Below are 23447 nucleotides of genomic sequence, written 5' to 3'. Positions count from 1 at the left end.
AAAGTAATGTACGTCGGCCATTAGAATGATATTTCAGCTTTGTAGAGCGTTGTCTCTGTCATTCATACCTATATGACGTTCTGTCGGTCTCAACGATAGAGACAATGCTCTTAAAATCTGCTATCTCCTTCTAAAGGTCTATGTACGTTACTTTCTGCCGCGAACTGTATATTCGGGTTCCGTACCCGAAAGGTCAGCGGGCTTGTATCTCATGAACCGTAATAGGTAGAAAGTTAAAATTTTCACACAACGTACTGCCGCTATAACAACAAATAATAAAAATTTCAAAATGGCTGTCATGAAAATTAACAAAACACAAAGTGTATTTCTTATACGATGGTACGGAACCATTCGTGTGTGAGTCCGACTCGCACTTGACCGATTCTTTTACTTTCGCATAGCAGCAGCGGCGGCGCGCAGCGTGCTTCCTCCAAGTTTCGTTTTCAGTACATACCAATTTCAACCGTATGTTTTAGTATATAAAGCTGAGTTTATCTAGTTATCAAACTTACAGTACTCTTTCTGATAATAATTATTATTAACTGAGCTGCAGTTTTATGGAGTGCAATTATTATTTGAAATTATTTTTGAGAAAGATAAAAAGTTTACTGCCAATAGCTCTGAATAAATTGCATTATCTTTGCTGTAACATAATTATTATTTAGTCGTAACTATTGAAAGGATTTTTTTTATTTAGGTATTTCAAGGTATATTATTTTCATCTCACTAGCTCGGAAAGGCCTTCTTTGTCGTTCTTACTTAGCAGGCTTACTGCTTGGTAAAAGTTCATTTTGGTTTCTAGGATGGAAAGGATTTTCTTTCTATTAAAAAAACACACGATGAAAGTTCAAGAACGCGGTTAGTTTTAATATATGTATTAGTGATTCGTTGCTACACTTTATTTTTGTTTTTAAATAATTAAATACCACTGAAATATATAATAATCCGTTTCGGTTTTATTAAATAACTAGCTTATGCTCGCGACTTCGTCCGCGTGGACTACACAAATTTAAAACCCCTATTTCACCCCCTTAGGGGATGAATTTTCAAAAATCCTTTCTTAGTGGACGCCTACGTCATAATAGCTATCTGCATGCAAAATTTCAGCCCGATCCGTCCAGTAGTTTGAGCTGTGCGTTGATAGATCAGTCAGTCAATCAGTCAGTCAGTCAGTCAGTCAGTCGGTCAGTCAGTCAGTCAGTCAGTCAGTCAGTCAGTCAGTCAGTCAGTCACCTTTTCGTTTTATATATTTAGAAGATAATATAGGTAGTTTAGTTCGTTAAACTATAAAACTACAACAAGAACAAATAAATTTTAAATGAGATTTTTGTTTTATTTATTGGATCGGTAGGTATGGTGCTAATAATTATTCAGAACGCGTCCGAAAAAAACTTTTGAAAATTATTTTTCTTGCATCTAACCTAGAATTTTTCTCGCTGTAGTCATGGACTTAAAAATAACTCTACTGAGATGAAAAACGGACCGAAACAAAAATTAGTTCCTTCTTTTTAGAAGTCGGCTAAAAATACAAACTTTGCAGCCTAGCATAACAAGTAAGTATAAGTAGGTACTAGGTATAGTACTTCTTCATATAACATACGAATAGGTAGGTACCTATCTATAATCAAAAAAGCAAAAGCGAGATGCGAGCCGAATCTCATTTAGTGCTACGAATCGATTGACAAATCGATTACATACACAGCCTCGATTGTGACGTAATAAAATCGTATCGACACTATGATCGACACCATTAAGACAAAAAGTATTGTTTTCGATACAGTCCGCGTAAACGCTGACCCGATAATAAAGTCGAATTACATTAAGCTGATTTGAACTCAATGTTGGTAATGGTAGAGTACGAAATGTATTGGATTTATTTGTACTAGTGCTGTACTGTGTACTACAGTATCGATTTAACGCCTGTCCGGTCATGTCATTGGTAATGAACGGAAAGGTATTTTGATGTTTTACGGCTATTTTGCTTGCTCGCTTATCGGCACCACAGAGCTGGTCCATATCCTTTGCGGGGAGGCGATATATATACGTCCTCTAATCCTCGTCTGCTAAAGTACTAGACCACTCGGTCAATATTATTATGGCGAACTGTTGCCTTTGCAATGTTTTTAAACTTTTATCTGTGCCCTATCCTGATCATTACCATCGGCCGGCCTGACTGAGTACCTACGTGTCTCATCACAGAATGAAAAGTGTTTAGAATTTCATAGTTCGCCTGTCGCCACGCTGCCTGGCCAGAACATATTATGGAGAACTCTCAGGTTTGCAGGTTTCCCTACCATATTGTTCTTCGCCGTTGAAGCAAGTGATATTTAATTGCTTTAAAACGCACATAACACTGAAAAGTAAAAGGTGCGTGCGGAACCGAACCCCCGACCCCCATCGACGTGCAGCTTACCACTGCAATACTCTAATTACATTGGAAATGCACGACCGCTAGTACACCTAATGTGTAGGCATCGAGACGACGGGTTATACCTGTCAGTGTAAGTTTGTTGTGGGCTCTTCTCAGACCTCCTAGCTATCCTAAAAAACGGTTCAGCCGTTCCGAAGATAAGCCTGGCCAAACAGATAGACGGGTTGAAAAATAAGTCTTCTTCAAAGCGTGCTACTCAATAACCGGCAGAAATTCAATAATGTGGCATATAGAAGTGGGGTGCTCGCAAATGTCGATAGTCGATATCATCGATAATCCACTGTTTCTATGTTCATGTCTGGGGGTAATAAAGATAATACTTATATTCCTTGGGCAGTAAAAGGTCTTTCTGTTTGTAACGGAAATGTACATTGAATATTATTTGTTATTTTTTTTTTCGTTTTACTTTTGCGTGGGTGGTCTGTTTTTTCAACTACGAAAGGTTAATCAAACTTTTTTTAACTCAAAGTAAATTTTATTCAAATCGAATTGTACAAGTTCTTTTTTAGTGCTCCGTACCTCAAATGGAAAAAAGGATACCTTATTGGATCACTTCGTTGTCTGTCTGTCTGTCGTGTCTGTCAAGAAAAACATAGGTATTGTAATAGTTTGTCATAAATATTTTAATGGTTTGTTTACGCCTCATTTTTGGAGTTTCTATAAGGAAAGCGTTCTATATCTATACATAGAAAAAAAGACTTATCCTTATTGACTGATCCATCTATCAACGCAAGGCCGTTCTAAACCGTCTAGAGTTTAAAGAAAACACTAAGAAATGAGGTTTCATCTGTTCTGAATTTCAATCGAGCGTTAAAAGCGTGGTAAAGGTATAAAAATTAAATATCATTAATATCTAATTCCAAAATGGGTCATCTTTTATGTTCTAAGAATAATGCGTGCACGAAAGACCCACAGACTGACTAATCGTATCTTAATTATGATAGTAATTAGCAGATATAATCTAGTTCTAGATATTTCTGGAAAACTAACATGGCGGCCACCTGTGCATTGTCACACACTGCGACACATGTGCTGTGCTTCCGATAATTTGAACTGTTTCCATTGTTTCGCGAACTTGTACTCGTATTTTGATAGCAAATTGACGTTCGTTTTTAAAAGGTATTGTTGAGTTATAACATGGTCTTAGCAAATCAGGTCGTTGAAGAATTTTCGTTTCTTTTCAGAGAGAAGTTATAATAATTTATTAGGTAGGTACTTTTCATCACCAATGATGCAGTAAATCTTTTACTTTTAATTTTAACTCCTGGCATCATATTTTTCATTATATTATGTTGTAATTAAATACCATAAAGAAGTGCGAAAATCGAATAAATGTTTACTATGAATGCTTTGAATGTCTTTCACATACACAAGTAGTTGAAAAACTTAGTTTTATCACACTATAAAGTAAATGGGGTGTAGTTATTGTACAAACTTTTAAACACGCCAATTGCTTATCTAAGTATAGGTACAGTTGACTGAGACGGCTCGTGGCCTGGTGGAAGGGTGTGGGTTGCGAGAGGTTGACAGCAACATTGAAATTCTTGATTTTCACGTCAACTCTCTCGCTCCCGCAATTTGCGCTCTAATCTAACACACCAGTTGTCTCAGTATAATCGGGTTACATACATAAAACATTTAAAAAAAGATTCAGACGAATTGAGAACCTCCTCCTTTTTTTGAAGTCGGCTAATAACAGTCTTATATCTTGGAGTGATCTTGGATATCTCGAACTCAGATTAACTGCAGGCACCTATTTATATTTTACCAAGCATATAAAATGACAATCCGAACAAAACATTTTGCGTGCTGCAATTCTTTTTTTAGTCAGAGTCCTACTAATTTTGACAGCTTCGCTTTTTGTTCGGAACAGACGTTCCATACATTTAATTGTATGATTTAGGTAGATTCCTCCGACATCTATGGTAGCAGTCTACAGTCGAAAGTCTACAACAGTGTGAACTGTACAGGCGTTATCTAAACACGGTCCAAAAATTTCAAGAACGATTTATTATCGGATGCAAATGGAAACATTCTCTTTCTTGTATTTCGGTGACAAATCTTTTAAAATACTAGACGCGCCCCCACGGCCGGCCGGTTTATTAATTACCGAACATTATTATAATACTCTGAATTGGTCGCTCATTGCCGTCATTAATAATGTGTGGACACATTTTTAGGGATCCGCATAGCAACTTATTTAACATAAGTTTTGCTACTTCATGGCAATCTATACAAATAAATTAGCTATGATAGCCCAGTGATTAGGACGTCCGCATTCTAATCGGTGGTCGGGGGTCTAACTTTTCGGAGTTATGTGCGTTTTAAGTACCTAGGTACTTAATTATATATTACTTGCTTTAACAGTGAAGGAAAACATCGTCAGGAAACTTGCATGCCTGAAAGTTCTATAATGTTCTCAAAGATGTGTGCAGTCTGCCGATCCGCACTTAGCCAGCTTAGTAGACTATGGCCAAAACCCTTTTCACTCTGATAGGAGACCGGTCCTCTATAGTAAGTACTTAAGCTGGCGATGGGTTGATCATGATCACGATGATGATACTTGTAATACATATATTTCTGTATAGTGTATACATACCCTTATAGGGGTAGGGTTGTGAAAGCTGAAGTGCCAATGGGCAGGAAATTAGTGCGAATAGTTCAAATTAATGCAGTTTATCCATTGTTCTGTTGCAACGTGATTGAAGGACAAACGAATAAACAAACACACTTTTGCATTTTTTTTTTTTAAATTAAATAAATAAATAAATAAATCGTTTATTTTTCAATCATATAGTTACACACATACATGGGTTTGATAACAATTAGTGCTTAATATTATGAATGTTACAAGATCAAGAACTGGCTATCCTAGCTAGATTTTTAGATCTGTGTTAAGGATAGCCAAATTGAAATGAAATGATTTATTTGTTTTAAAAGGTCTTTTTAAAATTGTGAGGAATATGGATAACTAGCTTATGCTCGCGACTGCGTGGACTACACAAATTTCAAATCCCTATTTCACCCCCTTAGGGGTTGAATTTTCAAAAAAAAATTCTTAGCGGATGCCTACGTCATAATAGCTATTTGATTGCCAAATTTCAGCCCGATCCGTCCAGAAGTTTGAGCTGTGCGTTGACAGATCAGTCAGTCACCTTTTCCTTTTATATATTTAGATAGTGATTTTCAAAGACCCTGAAATCGCAAAGGGTTTTCCAGAAGAAAAATAATACTTTAACTAAATTAGCTTGCGATCATAACTGTACGGAACCCTCAACATAAGCCGAACTCACGATACACCAGTTTTACCAGTCGTATATTTCCATTCACTATTCTTTTATATGTAGGTACAGTACATACCTACATAAAACAAGATATTATGTCAATTTTATCACTTGAATATATTTTCCATTCACTAATTCTGGCATACATCCATACTAATCCATACTAATATTATTAAATGCGAAAATGTGTCTGTTTGTCTGCTTTCTTTTAACGGCCCATCCGTTAAACCGATTTTGACGAAATCTATTACAAAGTTAGCCTATATCTCTGGGACGGACATAGGCTACTTTTGTCCAAAATATCAAAGACAATCAAAGAATTTCCATGGGCTTTACAAGAAAACTAAATCGTCGCGGACAGTGGGCATCTATTTGGTACTGTGATATCTCGCATCCCGGAGACGGATATATTGTCCCAGACAATCAAAGAGTTCCCACGGGATTAAAAAATCTTGTTAAGTAGGTATGTTTCTTTTTCTTCATTAACTTTATTTACGCACTGTTTCTATTACCCTGTCTCCATTACAAAGGGTTAACTGAAAGCACATACCACCACCTATAGACGCCTAATAGCCGGACACCCCCGATCGCCAAGCTTAGGCACTTGCTTAGCATAAAAGTCGACCCACGGTTATTCGGTACCCTCATTTCGCACATTGTTTTGATTACGTGACTTTTGAGCCCACCAATCATAACAAAGCATTCTCCCATGACCCCCGCCAACATTCTTCATGCAAAACCTTGTATTTGCGTACTCTTGAGGTTAAATTCTCTGTATCATTTGAAATACATATCAAAAATTGCAAACCCGCGTCTCCTGCCATCGTGCCCGACGTTTTGCCCACTAAGCTACGGCTCGCTTGCTGTCAGTGACGAAATTTGTGATATGTATGTTCACTCAGTACTGAAGCGAATGTTAATGCCATCCTAGCGACACTTTGCAGCTTTTTTTTTTAACGCTGGGAAATGCGTTTACGCATCCCCCCCTCCTGGAAGCCAGCCAGCTAACCAGCCAGCCAACTAACTGAAGGGAAGGTATGTGGGACTCGCCGGCCGAGAGGCGACCGGAATACCCACTAAAACCCATCGGCATTCCTGCACGTCGCCTGGCGACTGGGTCACGGGAACGCCGAAGCAAACCACCGCTATGTTACCGGGGTGCACCGGCCCGAATACTGCTCTTCCCCTCGGATGCCCGATGCATCCAAAAGGGACCAGCAGCACCCAGGCACACTGGGAGGTTACCTGGCTGGCACCCCGACACTTTGCAGCTATCGTAACTACTTTCAAAGGCCCATATTAGAATGCAGCTCTTGACTGAAAGAGAATACCTCTAGATATTACGTTCGCCTTTATACATTCTATTTTTTATGTGAAATAATGAATTTAAAACAAAACAAACCAGCAGACGAATTCGCGGGCATAATCTTGTAGATACCTACATAAAACTTGGCAAATTGTTCACACACTGTGATAACTGAGTAACTAAGTAAGCATAAAGTGATAATTACCCGTTTAACTGGTATTTTTAATGCGAAATATATTCGCGGCTAATTAACTTGATACATTTATATTATAATAAAAAAACAGTTGAGTCGGGGTCGAGGTCAAGTTCACTAAATTAGTAGGGCTCCTCAAGTAGATTTTAGATCTATGTCCTTTTATTAGACATGCGCAATTAATTTTGCTTATAAAACCACTTTTACTGCGGTCCCTCCGTCACTTGCCTCGTACAAACGTATTTTGGCTCTTATTTATGATCCAAACACTCCTTATCTCATCACTTAACATCAGGTGATCCGCCTGCTCGTTTGCTTGCTATCTCTATTAAAAAAAACCGGCCAAGTGCGAGTCAGCCTCACGGACCGATGGACGCACTACAGACGTATTTTTTCGACAATATACACGGTAAATCAAAAACTATTATGCATAAAAATACATAAAAATTTGTTTTAGAATGTACAGGTAAAGCCCTTTCATATGATACCCTACTTTGTATAGTAATTTTACTTTAAATGTTGAAAATACTAATTATTTGTTCATGAACATATTTTAAATTTTTTTGTGATGTATTCACACGGTTTTCAGATTTTTCCCCTGACGTCTGCTATAAGACCTACCTACTTGTTAAATTTCATGAGTCTAGGTCAACGGGAAGTACTCTGTAGGTTTCTTGACAGACAACGAAGTGAATAAAGGTTCCTTTTTCCTTTTGAGGTACGGAACCCTAAAAAAACTACGTTTGTACGGAATATGGACCTAGCTACCAATATCTATGTCTGTGGTTTACCAAATTTATTCAAAAATAACTAGTTTTAAAGTTACACAGTTTTAAAGATATTTTGTATCTAATTAGATAAATACTTGTAACTCTGTAACTTTGGAACGGGAATATGGAAAATTTCAACTCTCTACCTGTTACAATTTTTTTTGTTAAAAAATATTTAAGTTAAAGTTAATCATGATGACTAATATTCCCCTTTCCCCTTCAAATAAACATAACGCTTGTGCTAGAAGTAGGTATGATAATGCAATGGGTGGGGTTTGAACCGGCGAGCTTTCGGATTTCAGTCCGCTCCTTTAACCGTTGAGCCACCGAGGCTTTCCAATTATATATTTTATAAAATACAGCCGGCTGACAACAGATATCGAACAGCGGAGCGAACCCATTGGCACGACTGTCCCATTGTCCCTTCGGGTACGAAAAAGCCATTTTCATTAATAACATCATCATTACACATACATTAAAAAGAAGTAACCCTAATAATGCCGTATAGGGTCAAACAAACAGTGTGTTTAGATTTAACAATAAGAATGATATTTATTACACAGTACCACACCACGCCTCATACCTTCCGTAGGTGACTGTGACAGATCATCAATTATCCCATGGCTCGACTTGACAACTCGTCACATGTGACCGTTCAAACCACGCAAAACACCAGCCAGAAAACAAAGTCTCAACTCAACTTACAAGCCTATTCCACAGAAATAAGATCTATGTACAATTTCCTCAAGTACGACGTAAAACGTCGTAAGTGCTAACCTATGATATGATTATTTTTTGTCCACGGTAGGCCGCGAAGTCAATGACCGCTTTTAAGTTTTTTTTTGTTGCTTAATGTCTGTAATTTTCAATAGTCGGTAAGTACATTGTAACATATGTTTTTGTCTCACATTATTAAAATGTAATCTTATATCTAAAGGGGCATTAAACGTAACGATAGATAATTATTGAAATTAATTGATTGGGAAGCATCATCGCTGTGTTCAACTCATGTGCCGGCAATGATTACTCTTTCATTGCTAGAGCTATTGAAAAAATAATTGTAACCATATCATGTAAAATAACACATTCACCATATTTCGGTATGATGTTTTAGATACTCTTATTCTTTCAACTGGCGACCGCCCGCGTCTTCGCTTGACAAAAGTATAAATCCTATTTATTGCCTATCCCGTGGGTTCGAAAAATCAGAATTTATAAAGGGAACCTTAGTGCAAAAGCCTTCTATGTCCAAGGCGTTGCTTTGAAAACATAACGCAGAAGTAATAAGCCGTTGCATACAACATAATTGTACCCCAAAATAAAAGCTACACTTTCTCAAAAAGCGCTATTGAATTCGGTGTAAAAAAAAATAATCATTTACCACTTAATATTAAAAATGAGAAGGCAATGTGTTTAAAAATAAGTTGAGAAATTGGTTAATAAGAAAGGCATTTTGTAATATTAATGAATATATTTCTGAAAATTATTGATGTAAATAGATAGTGTTTTTTAGTTTGGTAAGCAAAATACGCACGCCACAAAGTAGCTAACTGTTAGAACTTTTATATCTAAGTATAACACCTAAACATGTACAGCAGTCATGTACATCGACCTTTAGAAGGAGATAGCACATTTGTAGAGCATTGTCTCTGTCGTTCAGACTGACAAAACGTCATATAGGTATGAGTGACAGAGACAACGCTCTACAAAGCCGAAATGTCATTCTAAAGGCCGATGTAAAGTCAGCAACAAAGCTAGGTAGGTACGCACAAGTCCATAGTCGCTTGTACTGGCGGGTGCAAACCTAGCTTTGTTGCTGACCCTACCTACATTATTTCCTCCCGCGTACTGTACAGTGTACACATTAATGCAATATAATGTATTATATTCTATTCTAAGTCTATTCATGGGGTTATTCAAGGGGCGGACCAACAAATTCCTAAAAGGCCGGCAACGCATCGGCGGCTCCTCTGGTGCTGCAAATGTTCATGGGCGGCGGTAATCACTTAACATCAGGTGACCCGCCTGCTCGTTTGCTCGCTATATCTATTTAAAAAAAAAAAGTGATATGTGTTATTTTGTTTTCGAACTTAAAGTCTTAAAGTCCATGTGGATATCGTGATTTCTTACGCATTGCATTGGTTATTTCCCTGAGTACTTTGTTCTGGAATCTCTGCTTGATGAAGACAATGAAGATGGTTTAAATTGGTTTTTGTCTGCAGAGACTGGCTTAATATTCAAGGTTAACGTCAACTTGAACGAGTTAAGTAACAAGTGATAACCAATTCACATTAACGAACTTAAGTCATAATTTATGTTCGTGTATTACATTAGAAGTTAATTGAGCATGAGAATGTTCGTTAATGAAGTTATCATGCGATACATTACTATACAATTTGTTTCGTCGGAAACACAGACTGAAGGAAGAGATAGATGGACCGCCAATACAATAGCCTGCCGATCTTTCTGGCGGAGTGCATTGTGTGTAAGGGTAGCATTCGGTTCTTAGCGACCGGGTCGCGCGACCCACTGCTTTGTATTAATTTATATGGAGCACTAAACAAATCCCGCGACCGGTGGGCGGGGCCAGAGAGCGGCATGGCGACCGCTCCGGACCCAGTGCCGTCGCGCGACGCAGGCGAGAAGCACATCAAAATGGCGTCGTTTTTACCGAGCGAGGACGAGATATTAGTCACACATAAAAACTGCGGGAAGACTGGCGATGTCGCGGTCGCTGACATCCGAAAGCTAGGGGTCGCCTTGCGACAGGCGACCATGGTCGCGTAGTCGCTGGTCGCAGTCGCACGTCGCGGTCGCAGAAGAACCGAATGCTACCTTTAATGTAATAGATGATCCATCGTTGGTTAGGTTGTAAAATTCAATTTAATAACTAGATGATGTTGAAGTTTTTTAAAATCCCGTGGGAATTCTTTCATTTTCCTCAATAGCTCAACGGTTACAACTGAGCGGACTGAATTCCGAAAGGTCGGCGGTTCATACCCTACCCGTTGCATTATTGTCATAGGCACCCACTCCTAGCACAAGCTTAAGCTTAGCTGAAGAGGGAAGGGAAATATTGGTCATTATTAACGTAGCTAATGTTCATGAACATATTAATTATTTTCAATTTTCAAAGTCTACCAAATGGGGTATCATATGAAAGGGCTTTACTGGTACATTCTATAACAGATTTAAGTTTTATTTTTAAGCATAATAGTTTTAATTTATCGTGCAAAATGTCGAAAACATACGACTGTAGTATGGAACCATCGATCGGTGCGCAAGTCTGACTCGCACTTGGCCTTTTTACTCCTATTTAACGTCTCTCTCTATATAATTGTCAAGTCGTTGATCGAGGAGTCACCCGGTGGCTGCTTAATGAACGACTTCCTGTCTTAATCAATCCACGAGACATGTGCTCGCTGTGTCTCGTTCGGGACGAAGGGACGGACATGGGACGGATTAATTGTCCCACCACCACTCCATATTGGCAAGAGGTTACACGTTTATATAGAAGACTAGCTTATGCCCGCGACTTCGTCCGCGTGGACTACACAAATTTCAAACCCCTATTTCACCCCCTTAGGGGTCCGTCCAGTAGTTTGAACTGTGCGTTGATAGATCAGTCAGGTAAATTAAACCTGACTATTCATAAGCACTTTTAAAAAGTTTACATGAATAAAAAAAACATTCTATTCTATTCTATTCTATTCTAGTCAGTCAGTCAGTTAGTCAGTCAGTCTTTATCCCGGAAAATCAAACAGTTCCCACGGGATTTTTAAAAACCTAATTCCACGCGAACGAAGTCGCGAGTATCAGCTAGTAGGTAATAAATTACACTTTTTAAAAGTCGGTTGTTGCATTTATAAGATGATATAGTAGTGACAATTTATACCCGAACTTAAAAACTAAAGCAGTGATGAGACAAGTTAAGCCTCAACAGATTGTCAACTCAGACCAACAATGAACCAAAAGCTTAATTTGCTATAATCCGCTGAAACAGGTCGAATCTATATGGTGCAACATGCAGCATGCGAAATGCACCGCCCGCCCTCCCACTGCTAAATATGCAGGAAGAAGCAGCCACCAGGCAAGCAATACGCACCACCACCACGCAGCACCACACAAATCCCAAACACACTCGACGCACGTTTCGCCCCGACATACATCGGAGCATCCTCAGGAGATGTAGACAGTGGCGTGCAGGTCATAAAGGCATAAATGCAGTGCTTACCCCAGTTGTAATGGCTCAATGCATATTTTTCATTATGACCAACCAGTAAAACAGGTTTTCACATAACTAATGCCTACCCTGGCACCAAACCCTGTGCACGCCACTGGATGTAGACCTACATCTCCTGAGGATTGTAAGGTCTACATCTCCTGAGGATGCTCCGGTGTCGGGGCGAAACGTTAAGCAAAGCAAATTAAGCTTTTGGTTCATTGTATATCATGGACTTCATTGTATATCATGGTTTCATTGAGGTGGATGATAGTAATTGTGAGAAAGTCTTGAAGCAAACGAAACGAATTAATGTAAGCTCCTGTATCCCATGAGAACCGGTAGAGTCTAATGAATAGCGACTACTGTCTGTCTGTCACATTCAACAGAAAATGTCTGTCTAACGGACAGACAGATTCTGTCATTAAGAAAAGCTTGTGCCTAAAGCTTATTAGAAGTTAGGTTGGAAACATACTTAAGGTATACGCTACGCGAATTAAAAGATAACCTTCTTTTATCGGCATCTTGGTCTTATCAGTCTTAGCAAAGTCAAAGTCTATAGGTTTCAGCTAGACTGCATCATCACTTACCACCAGATGAAATTGCAGTCAAGGGTTACTTTAATCTGAAAAAAATATCGAGGCGCGTGCCCGGGATCGAACCCAAGAAGCACCACCTAACGAGACGTGTTATAACATACTTAGCTGTTACTTATAAGACCTGTCTATCTGAGTAGTCCATATCTAATTAGTTCGTAACTATAAAATCTCTGCTTTTGTTGAAATAAGATAAAACATTGGCAATGAAAACCACTTAGATATTTATATCACTGAAGTAGGTAGATACATTATATTTAAGAATGAAATAACATTAAACTAAGAGGTGCTTCAATTCGACGCTAACAGGTAAAATACTTAAGATTCCACTCGCGTTGAACGCAAAAAATCGATTCCCAGAAACGCTAAATCGGTTGAAATATGCTTCCATAATCATGCTTACAACCCATTCAAGAAAATTAACAAGCCCATTACTAAAAACGAATCATAATATGGGAATTCATCGACCGAATCTTAATGTAAAGTCTCCAGTACCAATTAGCCCGATGCTTTCGGCCGCCAAATGTGTAAACGCTGCATTCGAATTGCGCCAAGGTCCTTTGATGGCTATATGGAAAGACACAGGCAATGTAATTTAACTGACAGGTACATACCACGATAAATACGATTTTCAACCCAGTTATAGTTACTGCTAGCAAGCTTGGAATCCAGTGAATTATTCAAACCAGGACAGCGTCGCGTCGTAAGACATGAAAGTAAATTGTGACTATATTGTATATAGCGTATATATGTATATTGTGAATAGCAGTGTATTCTGTCGGTCGAATCGTCAAGTTCCTGCAAGAAGAACGAGAAGGAAGATCGTCGTACTTACGTTCCGTTCCGTACGCCCATCTTGCAGCACCGCGTCCCGTAGTGACTATAATCCAAGTAATTTGGTCGAAATATCCACAATTAAATAATTGTCGTATTTATCGTGGTACGTAACAGCTGCTTACATTATACTTACTTTCTTTAATTCATACTTATTATGTCGTTACACTGCAAGAGAGCTGGCATATGAAGTGATCGCTGAATACGGTGGCCGAGTGCGTTGGCCAATGTGTACAAGGCTTTTAACAAGATTTTGAGCTGCCATTTTTTCCTGCCATGATGTAAGCGAGGTCGACGACCCGCACCTGTTGCTTATGTTTTTTTTTTCAAATCCTGTCTGGCACTAGACGTACGTCTATTAACCATTTGGTTTTTACATAAAGCAACACTGCCTCACTCTCACAGATTGAGAAGCTTTACGCTAATAATGCAATAGCAATGCATGCCAAACTATCTGATCACCGGGTCTATAAAATACCATAATATGTGATATAGGAAATCATCCGAGACTGAAATAAAATAGAATACCTACTCTACAGTTTCTTGAGAAACTGTAGTGTAGGTAGGTAGGTAGGAGTAAGGAACGCCATCCATACTTGCTTTTATTATAAATGCAAAAGTGTGCCTGTCTGTCTGCTAGCTTTTCACGGCCCATCCGTATAATAGGTTTCGATGAAATTTGTAAGGTACATCCCAAGGACGAACACGGACTTTGTTTTGTGCCCGTACTCTCTTTAATTTTCTAGGATAATACTCTTCAGTTATGCTAAAAAAAATCACGTCGATCTGTTGCTCCGTTGCGACGTGTTTGAAGGACAAACCAACACACAAACACACTTTCGCATTTGTAATATGGGTAATAATCGTAGTCAAGCGCAAAACTATCTTACATAAAAAATAAATTTAAAAATCTGATTGTATTTTTCACTTAGAGAGGAATTCTGCAAGAAGTCTTCTCTTAGGCGTGTGTCTTTCACTCTTTTCTTTTATATCTCTTTTTATAACTCTTTAGTTATTGATTTATTATTGAGGCATCGTAAAATAGTAACCGCGCATTCTTTCGACTGTGTACATCACAATATTGAACCGCTTCTATTTTCAAATAACGGCCGACCAAATCCATAGACTCATAGAATAGACTAATAAAGCTTTCTTTAATTTTGGTATGATTGATTAATCCCCTTTGTAATTTTATGGTGTGGTTGATTTTATTTTTATTTCACTGCAGTGTTAATTGACTTATTTAGTTATTAATTACAGCAGTGAGATGTGAAGGCGGTATTAGATTCTAAAAGTCTCACAGATATTAATTATGATAAGTTTTATACTTTGTTTCTATCTATCCCCCCCCCCTCAATTCCACTTTTTTAAAATTTCATTAAATCCTCTACCCTAAGGTTGCCTGGAAGAGATCGCTATTTTGACGATAGCCTACTTATTGTACTTGCAAACATCTTTGTTATATTTCTGTTGTATTGTATTCTACTAGCTTATGCTCGCGACTTCGTCCGCGTGGATTTTTTCAAATTTCAAACCCAAATTTCACCTCCTTAGGGTTTGAATTTTCAATCAAAAAATCCTTTCTTAGCGGATGCCTGCGTCATAACAGTTATCTACATGCCAAATTTCAGCCCGATCCATAAAGTAGTTTGAGCTGTGCGTTGATAGATCAATCAGTCAGTCAGTCACCTCCTTTTATATATTTAGATTCTATTCTATTTCTAAAACCATAAGGTTTTGGTGTAAAATAAAGAGTTTCGCTCTTTGCATGAGGTGATGTGAAAGGAGTGCTAGAACTAAACTAAACTAGCTATAATTCAGGCTATATAATAATATATTATAGCTATAGTTCAGGGTACCAGCTGAAAATCAGCGCTGTATGTTCTTGTGCAGCAAGGCATACAGCATAATGCTGAGCTGGGACCCTTTTTCGGGTTGTGCCACACATGACAGTTTGTTAAGGCGCTTCTTTTGCTTGTTCTCAGGTGGAAGAAGCGCCGGACATAGCTCTTAGTTTTAAGATGTGATGTGTGGCACAGTTATGTAAATATACGTCTTTTCTTTTCTCTCTTTCTTTCTATAACTAAAACTAACTAGTTCTAAACTATATTTTACCTTGTTACAGAGCAATAGAGGTGTGGCTCAAAACTGGTCGGCGACACAGTGAGGTTCTGGACGAGCAGAAGATTAGCGAAGGTCAGCTAAGAAGACCGGGAGCCACCATCATACTGTGGTTGAAGTGTGAACAGGTGAAGCTAGTACTTACAAATACAATGGGGCCGATTCCCTTGTACACAATTGGCCCCGATTCTCTAGTCTCTCTCTAAACTAAATTTAGAGTATCTGCATCCTTTTCTTTTTACTAATGCTAAAAAAGGAACGGAACATGACTTTCACATTTAAAGACTAAATTTTAGTGCACAATACAAATTTAAACAGTAGGTTCGCGAGTGCGTGCTAAAATCACGGGTTTTACCATCTAAAAATTAAATTTAGAAATGTCAAACTGCTTCTGTCCTTTTCATATTACAATAGTAAGAAGAGGGTGCCAATACTCTAAAATTAGGTTGTGCCAATCGGTGCCAATATCTAAACAAAACTAAAATGATACGTCTAAATCTATTGCTATCCCTGTCATAATGTTGCTTGCGGAAAAGGATAGCACTAGATTTAGACCGGTTAATTTAGTTTAGTTTAGAGATTGTGTTCAAGAGAATCGGCCCCAATGTTGCCTTCACTAATAAACCAATCCATATTATCCAGACTATCACTATTCACTACCCATATTATAAATGCGAAAGTGTTGTTGGTTTATTGGTTTGTCCTTCAATCACGCCGCAAAGAAGCAACGGATCGACGTGATTTTTTGTATGGATATACCTACTTGAAGACCTGGAGAGTGATATAGGCTACTTTTGTCCCGGAAAATCAAAGAGCTCCCACAGGATTTTAAAACTAAATCCACTCGCATTATAAATTCGAACTTATGTCTGTCTGTGTGTTAACTTTTCACAGCCCATGGTCCATGGTTTCTAAACCGTGAAAAATTTGGTTCGCTTGACCATATATAGATTTATATCGATGAATAACGCTTAGTTTTTGCTAGCATTCTGGTTACACCCTGTATATTAGTAGCCTTTTCAGTAGTACCTACCTACTTGATAGTTTCAAACATCAGCGAATTTTTCATCTTTAAAACACGATACCTACTTGTAAAAATGTATCCTTTGAATATATAAAAGGAAAAGGTGACTGACTGACTGACGGACTGACTGACTGACTGATCTATCGACGCACAGGTCAAACTACTGGACGGATCGGGCTGAAATATGGCATGCAGATAGCTATAATAACGTAGGCGTTCGCTAAGAAAGGATTTTTAAAAACTCAACCCCTAAGGGGATGAAATAAAGGTTTGAAATTTGTGTAGTCCACGCGGACTAAGTCGCGCGTAAGCGTAAGCTGGTGACCCATAAGGAACTACGCATACAAAAAATATCTACAGCTGCAACAATCTATTTCAGGATATACCAATTACCATTTAATCAAAAAGAAGCTCAATAAAAATTCCGTAATAGTAAAGGCGCATTATAATATTACTATAGTCGTAGGACTCGTAGGTTATTAGTCGTTTAAAGATGGCCGCCATTTACATTATGTGTAAAAAACGTAAACATAGCGTCCACCTGCGCGCGCCGAGATTGGCAGGTGCTATGAAAGTGCATCTGCATACAAAAACACTAGCAGATGCTCGCGACGCGGCCCGAGATAAAAAAAATATCGATCTATAATAGCAGCACTTGTGATAGGGATGCGTTATCTATATTTATGTAGAATGTGATAGAGTTAAACAAAGAACTATCAATTGTACCTATACTGTGTTTATGTTAGTCATACCCAGTGGCGTGCACAGGGTTCGACTCCAGGGTAGGCATTAGATACATCGATATTAAATGACAAGATATGCCCAAGCAAACAAAATTTTTCACGGTTTTGGAACCAAATAAATCAGCGCCACGTCTTAGATACTAATGATCGACCCGTTTGAAATCCAGACGTCATTGAGGTTGCATTGGTGCTAAATAAACATTTTAGGACCAATGAGTCGGTGCCATTTTGCTTGTTCAACGGCCCTGTCCTTACGAAGTAATATATAAGTCAATGATTAGATAGGAAAATTAAGTACCTGGCAAGTCATGATGAAAAATTGAGATATTTCAAGTTGGGTAAGCATTGCTTTACTGCCTCTATGACCTGTTAAGAATTCGACATCCTATTTTCAGTGAGTCTGGGGTTCAATCCGAGACATACACCTCTAACTTCTCACACCTTTGAGAATATTATGGAGAACTCTCAGGCATGAAGGTTTTCTTCACGACGTTTCCCTTAACCTTTAGAACAAGACTAGAAATAACTCCGAAAAGTTAGAGATGCGTGACCGGGATCGAAACCCCGGCCAGGAGGGGTGACGGCTTAAACACTAGTCTATCAATCACAGCTTAAAAACAAAAACCAGCCAAGTGCGAGTCAGGCTCGCGCAATGAGGGTTCCGTACTACAGTCGTATTTTTTCAACATTTTGCACGATAATTCAAAAACTATGATGCATAAAAATAAATAAAAATCTGTTTTAGAATGTACAGGTGAAGACCTTTCATATGATACCCCACTTGATATAGTCACTCACTTCGAAAGTTGAAAATACTAATTATTAGTTCATGACCACAATTTAATTTTTTTTGTGTGATCTAACCCTAAATTCACGGTTTTCAGATTTTTCCCCAAATGTCAGCTTTAAGATCTACCTACCTGCCAAATTTCATGATTCTAGGGCAACGGGAGGTACCCTGTAGGTTTCTTGACAGACAGACAGACAACAAAGTGATCCTATAAGGGTTCCGTTTTTCCTTTTGAGGTACGGAACCCTAAAAACTACCTATATTTAATCCAAATTATTTATGGCATTTCGCTGAGGTCATAATATCATGGAGTAACAAATTCCATTAAAAATTCCTTCGTAAACGCTTCGGAATTCTTTTTCTAGGTTTAAAGGTCTTTGTACGGGCCATTCACACCACACAAGATGCATTCGAACAATATTTATACCCGCAGCTGCAATAGGGAACCGCAAATGCTACGAGTAGATATAAATGCCTTTATATCATTACTATTACAATGTATTATAATTGTAGGAAATGGGTACATAGTACATACCACGATTAATTTGATGATTTTGCCAGGACTGCAGCTCTACAGTCGACTGACAGATTTATCAACGCACAGCTCAAACTACTGGACGGATCGAGCTGAAATTTGGCAGATAGTTACTAAGAATATATAAGATAGTACTAAAAAAGGATTTTTGAAAATTCAACCACTAAGGGGGTAAAATAGGGGTTTCAAATTTGGGTAGTCAATGCGGACGAAGTCGCGAGCATAAGCCAGTAGGTAATAAATTATGTATGTCAAAAATTAAAACATCCGACACAACAGTATGCTTAGTATAAGATTTTACGTCTCACCAACGTTGCTAGAATTCGAGAGTCGAAACACAACACCGTCAAAGTAAAGTAACCTAGTAAATGGACCTAAGTTGCCTTGATTTGCAGTCAAAAATTCAGTGCCACTGGTTTTAATTTCGCAACGTTTCCACTTGGAGCGCTGGTTGTAGATGTGTAGACAAACTAGCTTAGTAGCTTTAAAACAAGGCATTTAAGATCCATTTTACTATAACGCGGAATTGTTTCGACACTCGAATACTATCAACGTTGGTGAGACATAAAATCTCGTACTAAGCGTACAGTTGGTCTTAACTTTTTTCTCTATAGTTTACAACTCGGTAGGTCTTATTACCCAGATATATATAATAAATGATCTGAAATTAAAGATACAATATATCTTTACCACCTGAAAGGTACATGCTTGCCCTTTATGCCCCTTAAACATAAAAACTCAATTTATTAATGTGTTTGATCTATACCGCCATTTTAAGTTAACTATTTGTATCTTTCCGTCCTGCCTCAATGTAATTAACAAGCCCCTACCACGCGACCTATTCTGCAAATGAGCGAACTATTCCGTAAATGGGCGAAAATTAAAATAAAACCTTAAGAAAACACCTGGATCCTGTAATTAAGGCTTTATTCATACAAGCGACAGCTGGAACAAAAATGTGAGCTTAAATCGTAGCTGTCGGTCAGATACACGGGCTCGAAGATTTACATACAAATCATTGAATCCGTGTAACTATCGATCTCAATTAGCCTGTAGTGCCCCACGTTCGGGGCAAAGGCCTCCCTCCGATTTTTCCACCAATCCCTTTTCTATGCCTCTTCGGACCACCCAACTATGAATAAACATATTTTTACGGATACGTGACAAACCACCTATACAAAGTACTTATTAGTTTCTATGAGCGTATAGCGTGTCCACAAAATTTCATTGAGTTAATTAAACTGAAATATTGCAGATACGTAGATTGTATTTAAATAAGCATCAAACTTCGTTGGCACGTAGTGCGTTCAGGAGCGCTCGAAGGAAACTCGTCTTAAATGGCAATTTCATAGCCCAACTGCAAAGTCACAACTGAAATCCGAAAGAATCGCATAAAAGCCAAACCAACGCTTTTATCTATCGGTAGGTATATTTACATAGTAATAAGTGATAAAAAGCTTCTTGTTATTAATTTTATAAAAAGCTTCTTAAAGCTTCTTGTTATTAGTTTTATTTGTTTTCAAAGGTTAGCTATAGATGAAAACTTAGCAAGTAAAACGTCAACATTTTAATCGCAAGTGTGTATCAAACCTTATAAATGTACAGTGCATGTAACTCTTGTATCTCCAGTGCCAACACCTTGGTTGCCTCACGCTATTTTAATAACAGCTTTTATTATGAACTAGCTGATGCTCGCGACCTCGTCCGAGTGGATTTAAGTTTTAAAAGATCCCGTGAGAAATTATCCATTTTCCGGAATAAAAAGTAGCCTTGTGTAATCTAAAATGTTAAAATAATAAATGTAAATATATAAAAGGAATAGGTGACTGACTGACTGATCTATCAACGCACAGCTCAAACTACTGGACTGATCGAGCTGAAATTTGGCATGCAGATAGCTATTATGACGTAGGCATCCGCTAAGAAAGGATTTTTGAAAATTCAACCCCTAAGGGGGTGAAATATGGGTTTTGAAATTTGTGTAGTCCACGCGGACGAACTCGCGAGTATAAGCTAGTAATGAATTAAAGTAATACATTTCAAAAATGTGTTTGGATTGTCCATATTATCATGTGCTACATTCTAATGATCATACTCGTAATTACTATGAGCTTAAAAGGTTTCGAAATCACAGAACGACAGTTTTATTTATTTGTATATCTAGATATAGAATTTATCATAACGTTTTCTTGTTATGGCGTACCGACCTTACCGTACAGGTGATCATTTATTTTATTTTATTTTGTTTATTTGAAAGTAATCAACAGCGTAAATACATAATTATTATTTAAATTTATAATTTAGTATTCTAATTATAGTTTTCCTAATATCAAGCTTTTGTTCGTTAAGTATTTATTTTGTTTACTGTCTAGTTAAATTAATTTGCTGCTCTCTAATAGTCATAATTTTTATATATGTTATCAAATTGCTAATTTCCTACCTATTTATACTTTATTGACGAATATAGATTGAAGAAAAATTAAGATGTCCAAGGATGCTAATAATGAAAATAAGGGGAATGCTTATGTACGAATAGACGTTAAAAAAATAGTCGTTATTGAATGAATTTATTTAATTAAATTCTTAAGAAAAAATATCCCAAAAAAGAAGGGCAGTAGAGTTTTCAGTTGAGCTTATTAAAGCTACGATAACGACTTTTTCTGTCATGATAACTCTAGCAAAATTGCATTGCCACGTTTAAGGTTGTAAATGCCTCGTTAAGTCCAAAAAAGCGAGACATCTGCATGTCACTCACTAATAAGTTAAACTTTTTAATAAACTTTTTTAAATCACCTGTCGACGTCGATTGTGACATTCGATTATCCCTATAATTCTACCAACACCTTAATAACAATTAATTAGGGGAAAAAGTTTAGTTTTTGTCTAAGCATTCCGCTTCCTTAGCAGGTGGATTTGATGGGCGTGCGCATATATTAGGCGACCATTAGACGATAGGCTTTGCTGTCAGTTTGTCTCAGTCACCGCTAAAACCGCTAGATAAATAATCTCCATCTAATACGATGACTTATTTGCATACAAATTCTGGATAAGACCGACCGCACTATGGATGCGTTTACGTACAAATTTGTCTCGTGCGAACACGTACGAATATGCACGGACAATCCCAACCTTCCAAGTACAAGGAGAGCGCGCAGAATGGGTGCGAGTTAGTCGTACTTGTACGTGCGTCTAATATTGACGTTTGAAAACAATCTAAACTTGTTGGAATTTTTAAATATACTTCCGTGCGTTGCAATAATCATAATTTAAGGAAGGTCCGTAGCTACTAAGGCTGAGATCTATAGAGCGCACTTTGACTTTGCCTAGACTTAAGACAGAGTTAAAACGAAACAGAGGTATATCTCTCACATAAATCTGTCTCGTTTTAACTCAATCTTAAGTCTGAGCAAAGTCAAAGTGTGCTCTATAGATCTCAGCTTTAGTAAGCCGGTGCTGACACTGAGCCGGTCTAAATCTCTGTCATCTGAATAAAATGAAGCGCTGTAAAGCAATCATATATGAAAATTAGATCCTACAAATGTTTGGATGAAAAAAGAGAAATATCTTGAAAATACAGATTATTATGTATTTATCACGCACCAAAGAAGTATTTTATGAAAACTATATCAACGGGACACTGCCTATTTGACGGAGGAAAACGTAGGTATCCAATGTGTTCACTCAATTCGTACAACCAGTATTCACACGTTTACGTACGATACAAATTGCATCGACAGTGCGGTCAACCTTATCAAGAAAGATGAACGATTGATGGAGCTGTTCATTCGTCTTTCTTGATTGATGCAACTGATTGATGCAGGACCTTTCGTGTAATGGACGCTTATTGTCTTGTGTGATACCAAGTAATTATTTGTTGTTTATTATTTGTTTTGTTTTTAACGTAGAAAAACTTACTATCAAGGAATGTTAGGGTTACTTCTCCATGGTTGCATTAGTCAGGTTAACGGTCAACAATTTCCTTCCTAAGTGTGAGAGTAATAACCGTCTGAAGTACGGTATTTGTCAAAAATTAATTCTTTCTCAGTGATTATTAAATAGAGGGTCTTCCAAAATACGTAAAATCCACGCCTTTTGTTATTTTTAGGTGTGATAACCATTTTAAATTATTAATTAAACTAAAAAGTGACGTCAAATCATTGTGACGCCACATGCCAGTATTTCATAAAAACTCGCATACTAAGCGTGTGTTTTGACGCTTTATAAAAAGATACTGATTTGACTAGAGGTCAAATAACAGATTAAAATGGATCACGAATTCACACGAATCACATTTCCAAATAAAATAAATTTTCGATAGGTACAGTCAGACTGTACCTACACGTGGAACGAATAAATTAATTAAATAGAAGAAAATGATGCTTGAAATATATATATAGGTTCTTGTCGATTCTCTTTCGTATAGAAATAAGGCTTTCAAATCAGTGCGTGGGTGGCTGAAAATCTTGTCTTTATTAATCAACTAGCTGATGCCCACACGATTTTGTACGCGTGGATTTACGTTTTTGAAAATCCCGTGTGTATCTACTCTTTGAATTTGAACACTTTGATATTAAGTTTTATCGGTCTCAACGACAGAG

General features: G+C 37.7%; 1 protein-coding gene across 1 annotated transcript in view; it reads left to right on the top strand.

Annotated features, from left to right (window-relative positions):
- LOC117988425 (tRNA dimethylallyltransferase) overlaps positions 1 to 23447 on the top strand; it is a 251610-nt gene that overhangs the window by 199020 nt on the left and 29143 nt on the right. The window contains exon 4 of the mRNA XM_034975564.2: positions 15762 to 15885. Within this exon, the coding sequence (XP_034831455.1) occupies positions 15762 to 15885 (124 nt within the window). The remainder of the gene's footprint in view (positions 1 to 15761; positions 15886 to 23447) is intronic.

The sequence above is a fragment of the Maniola hyperantus genome, chromosome 14 (genome assembly GCF_902806685.2).
Source record: "Maniola hyperantus chromosome 14, iAphHyp1.2, whole genome shotgun sequence".
Classification (NCBI taxonomy): Eukaryota; Metazoa; Arthropoda; class Insecta; order Lepidoptera; family Nymphalidae; genus Maniola; species Maniola hyperantus.
Note: the sequence above shows the minus strand (reverse complement) of the source record. Positions and strands in the feature narration are given on the sequence as shown.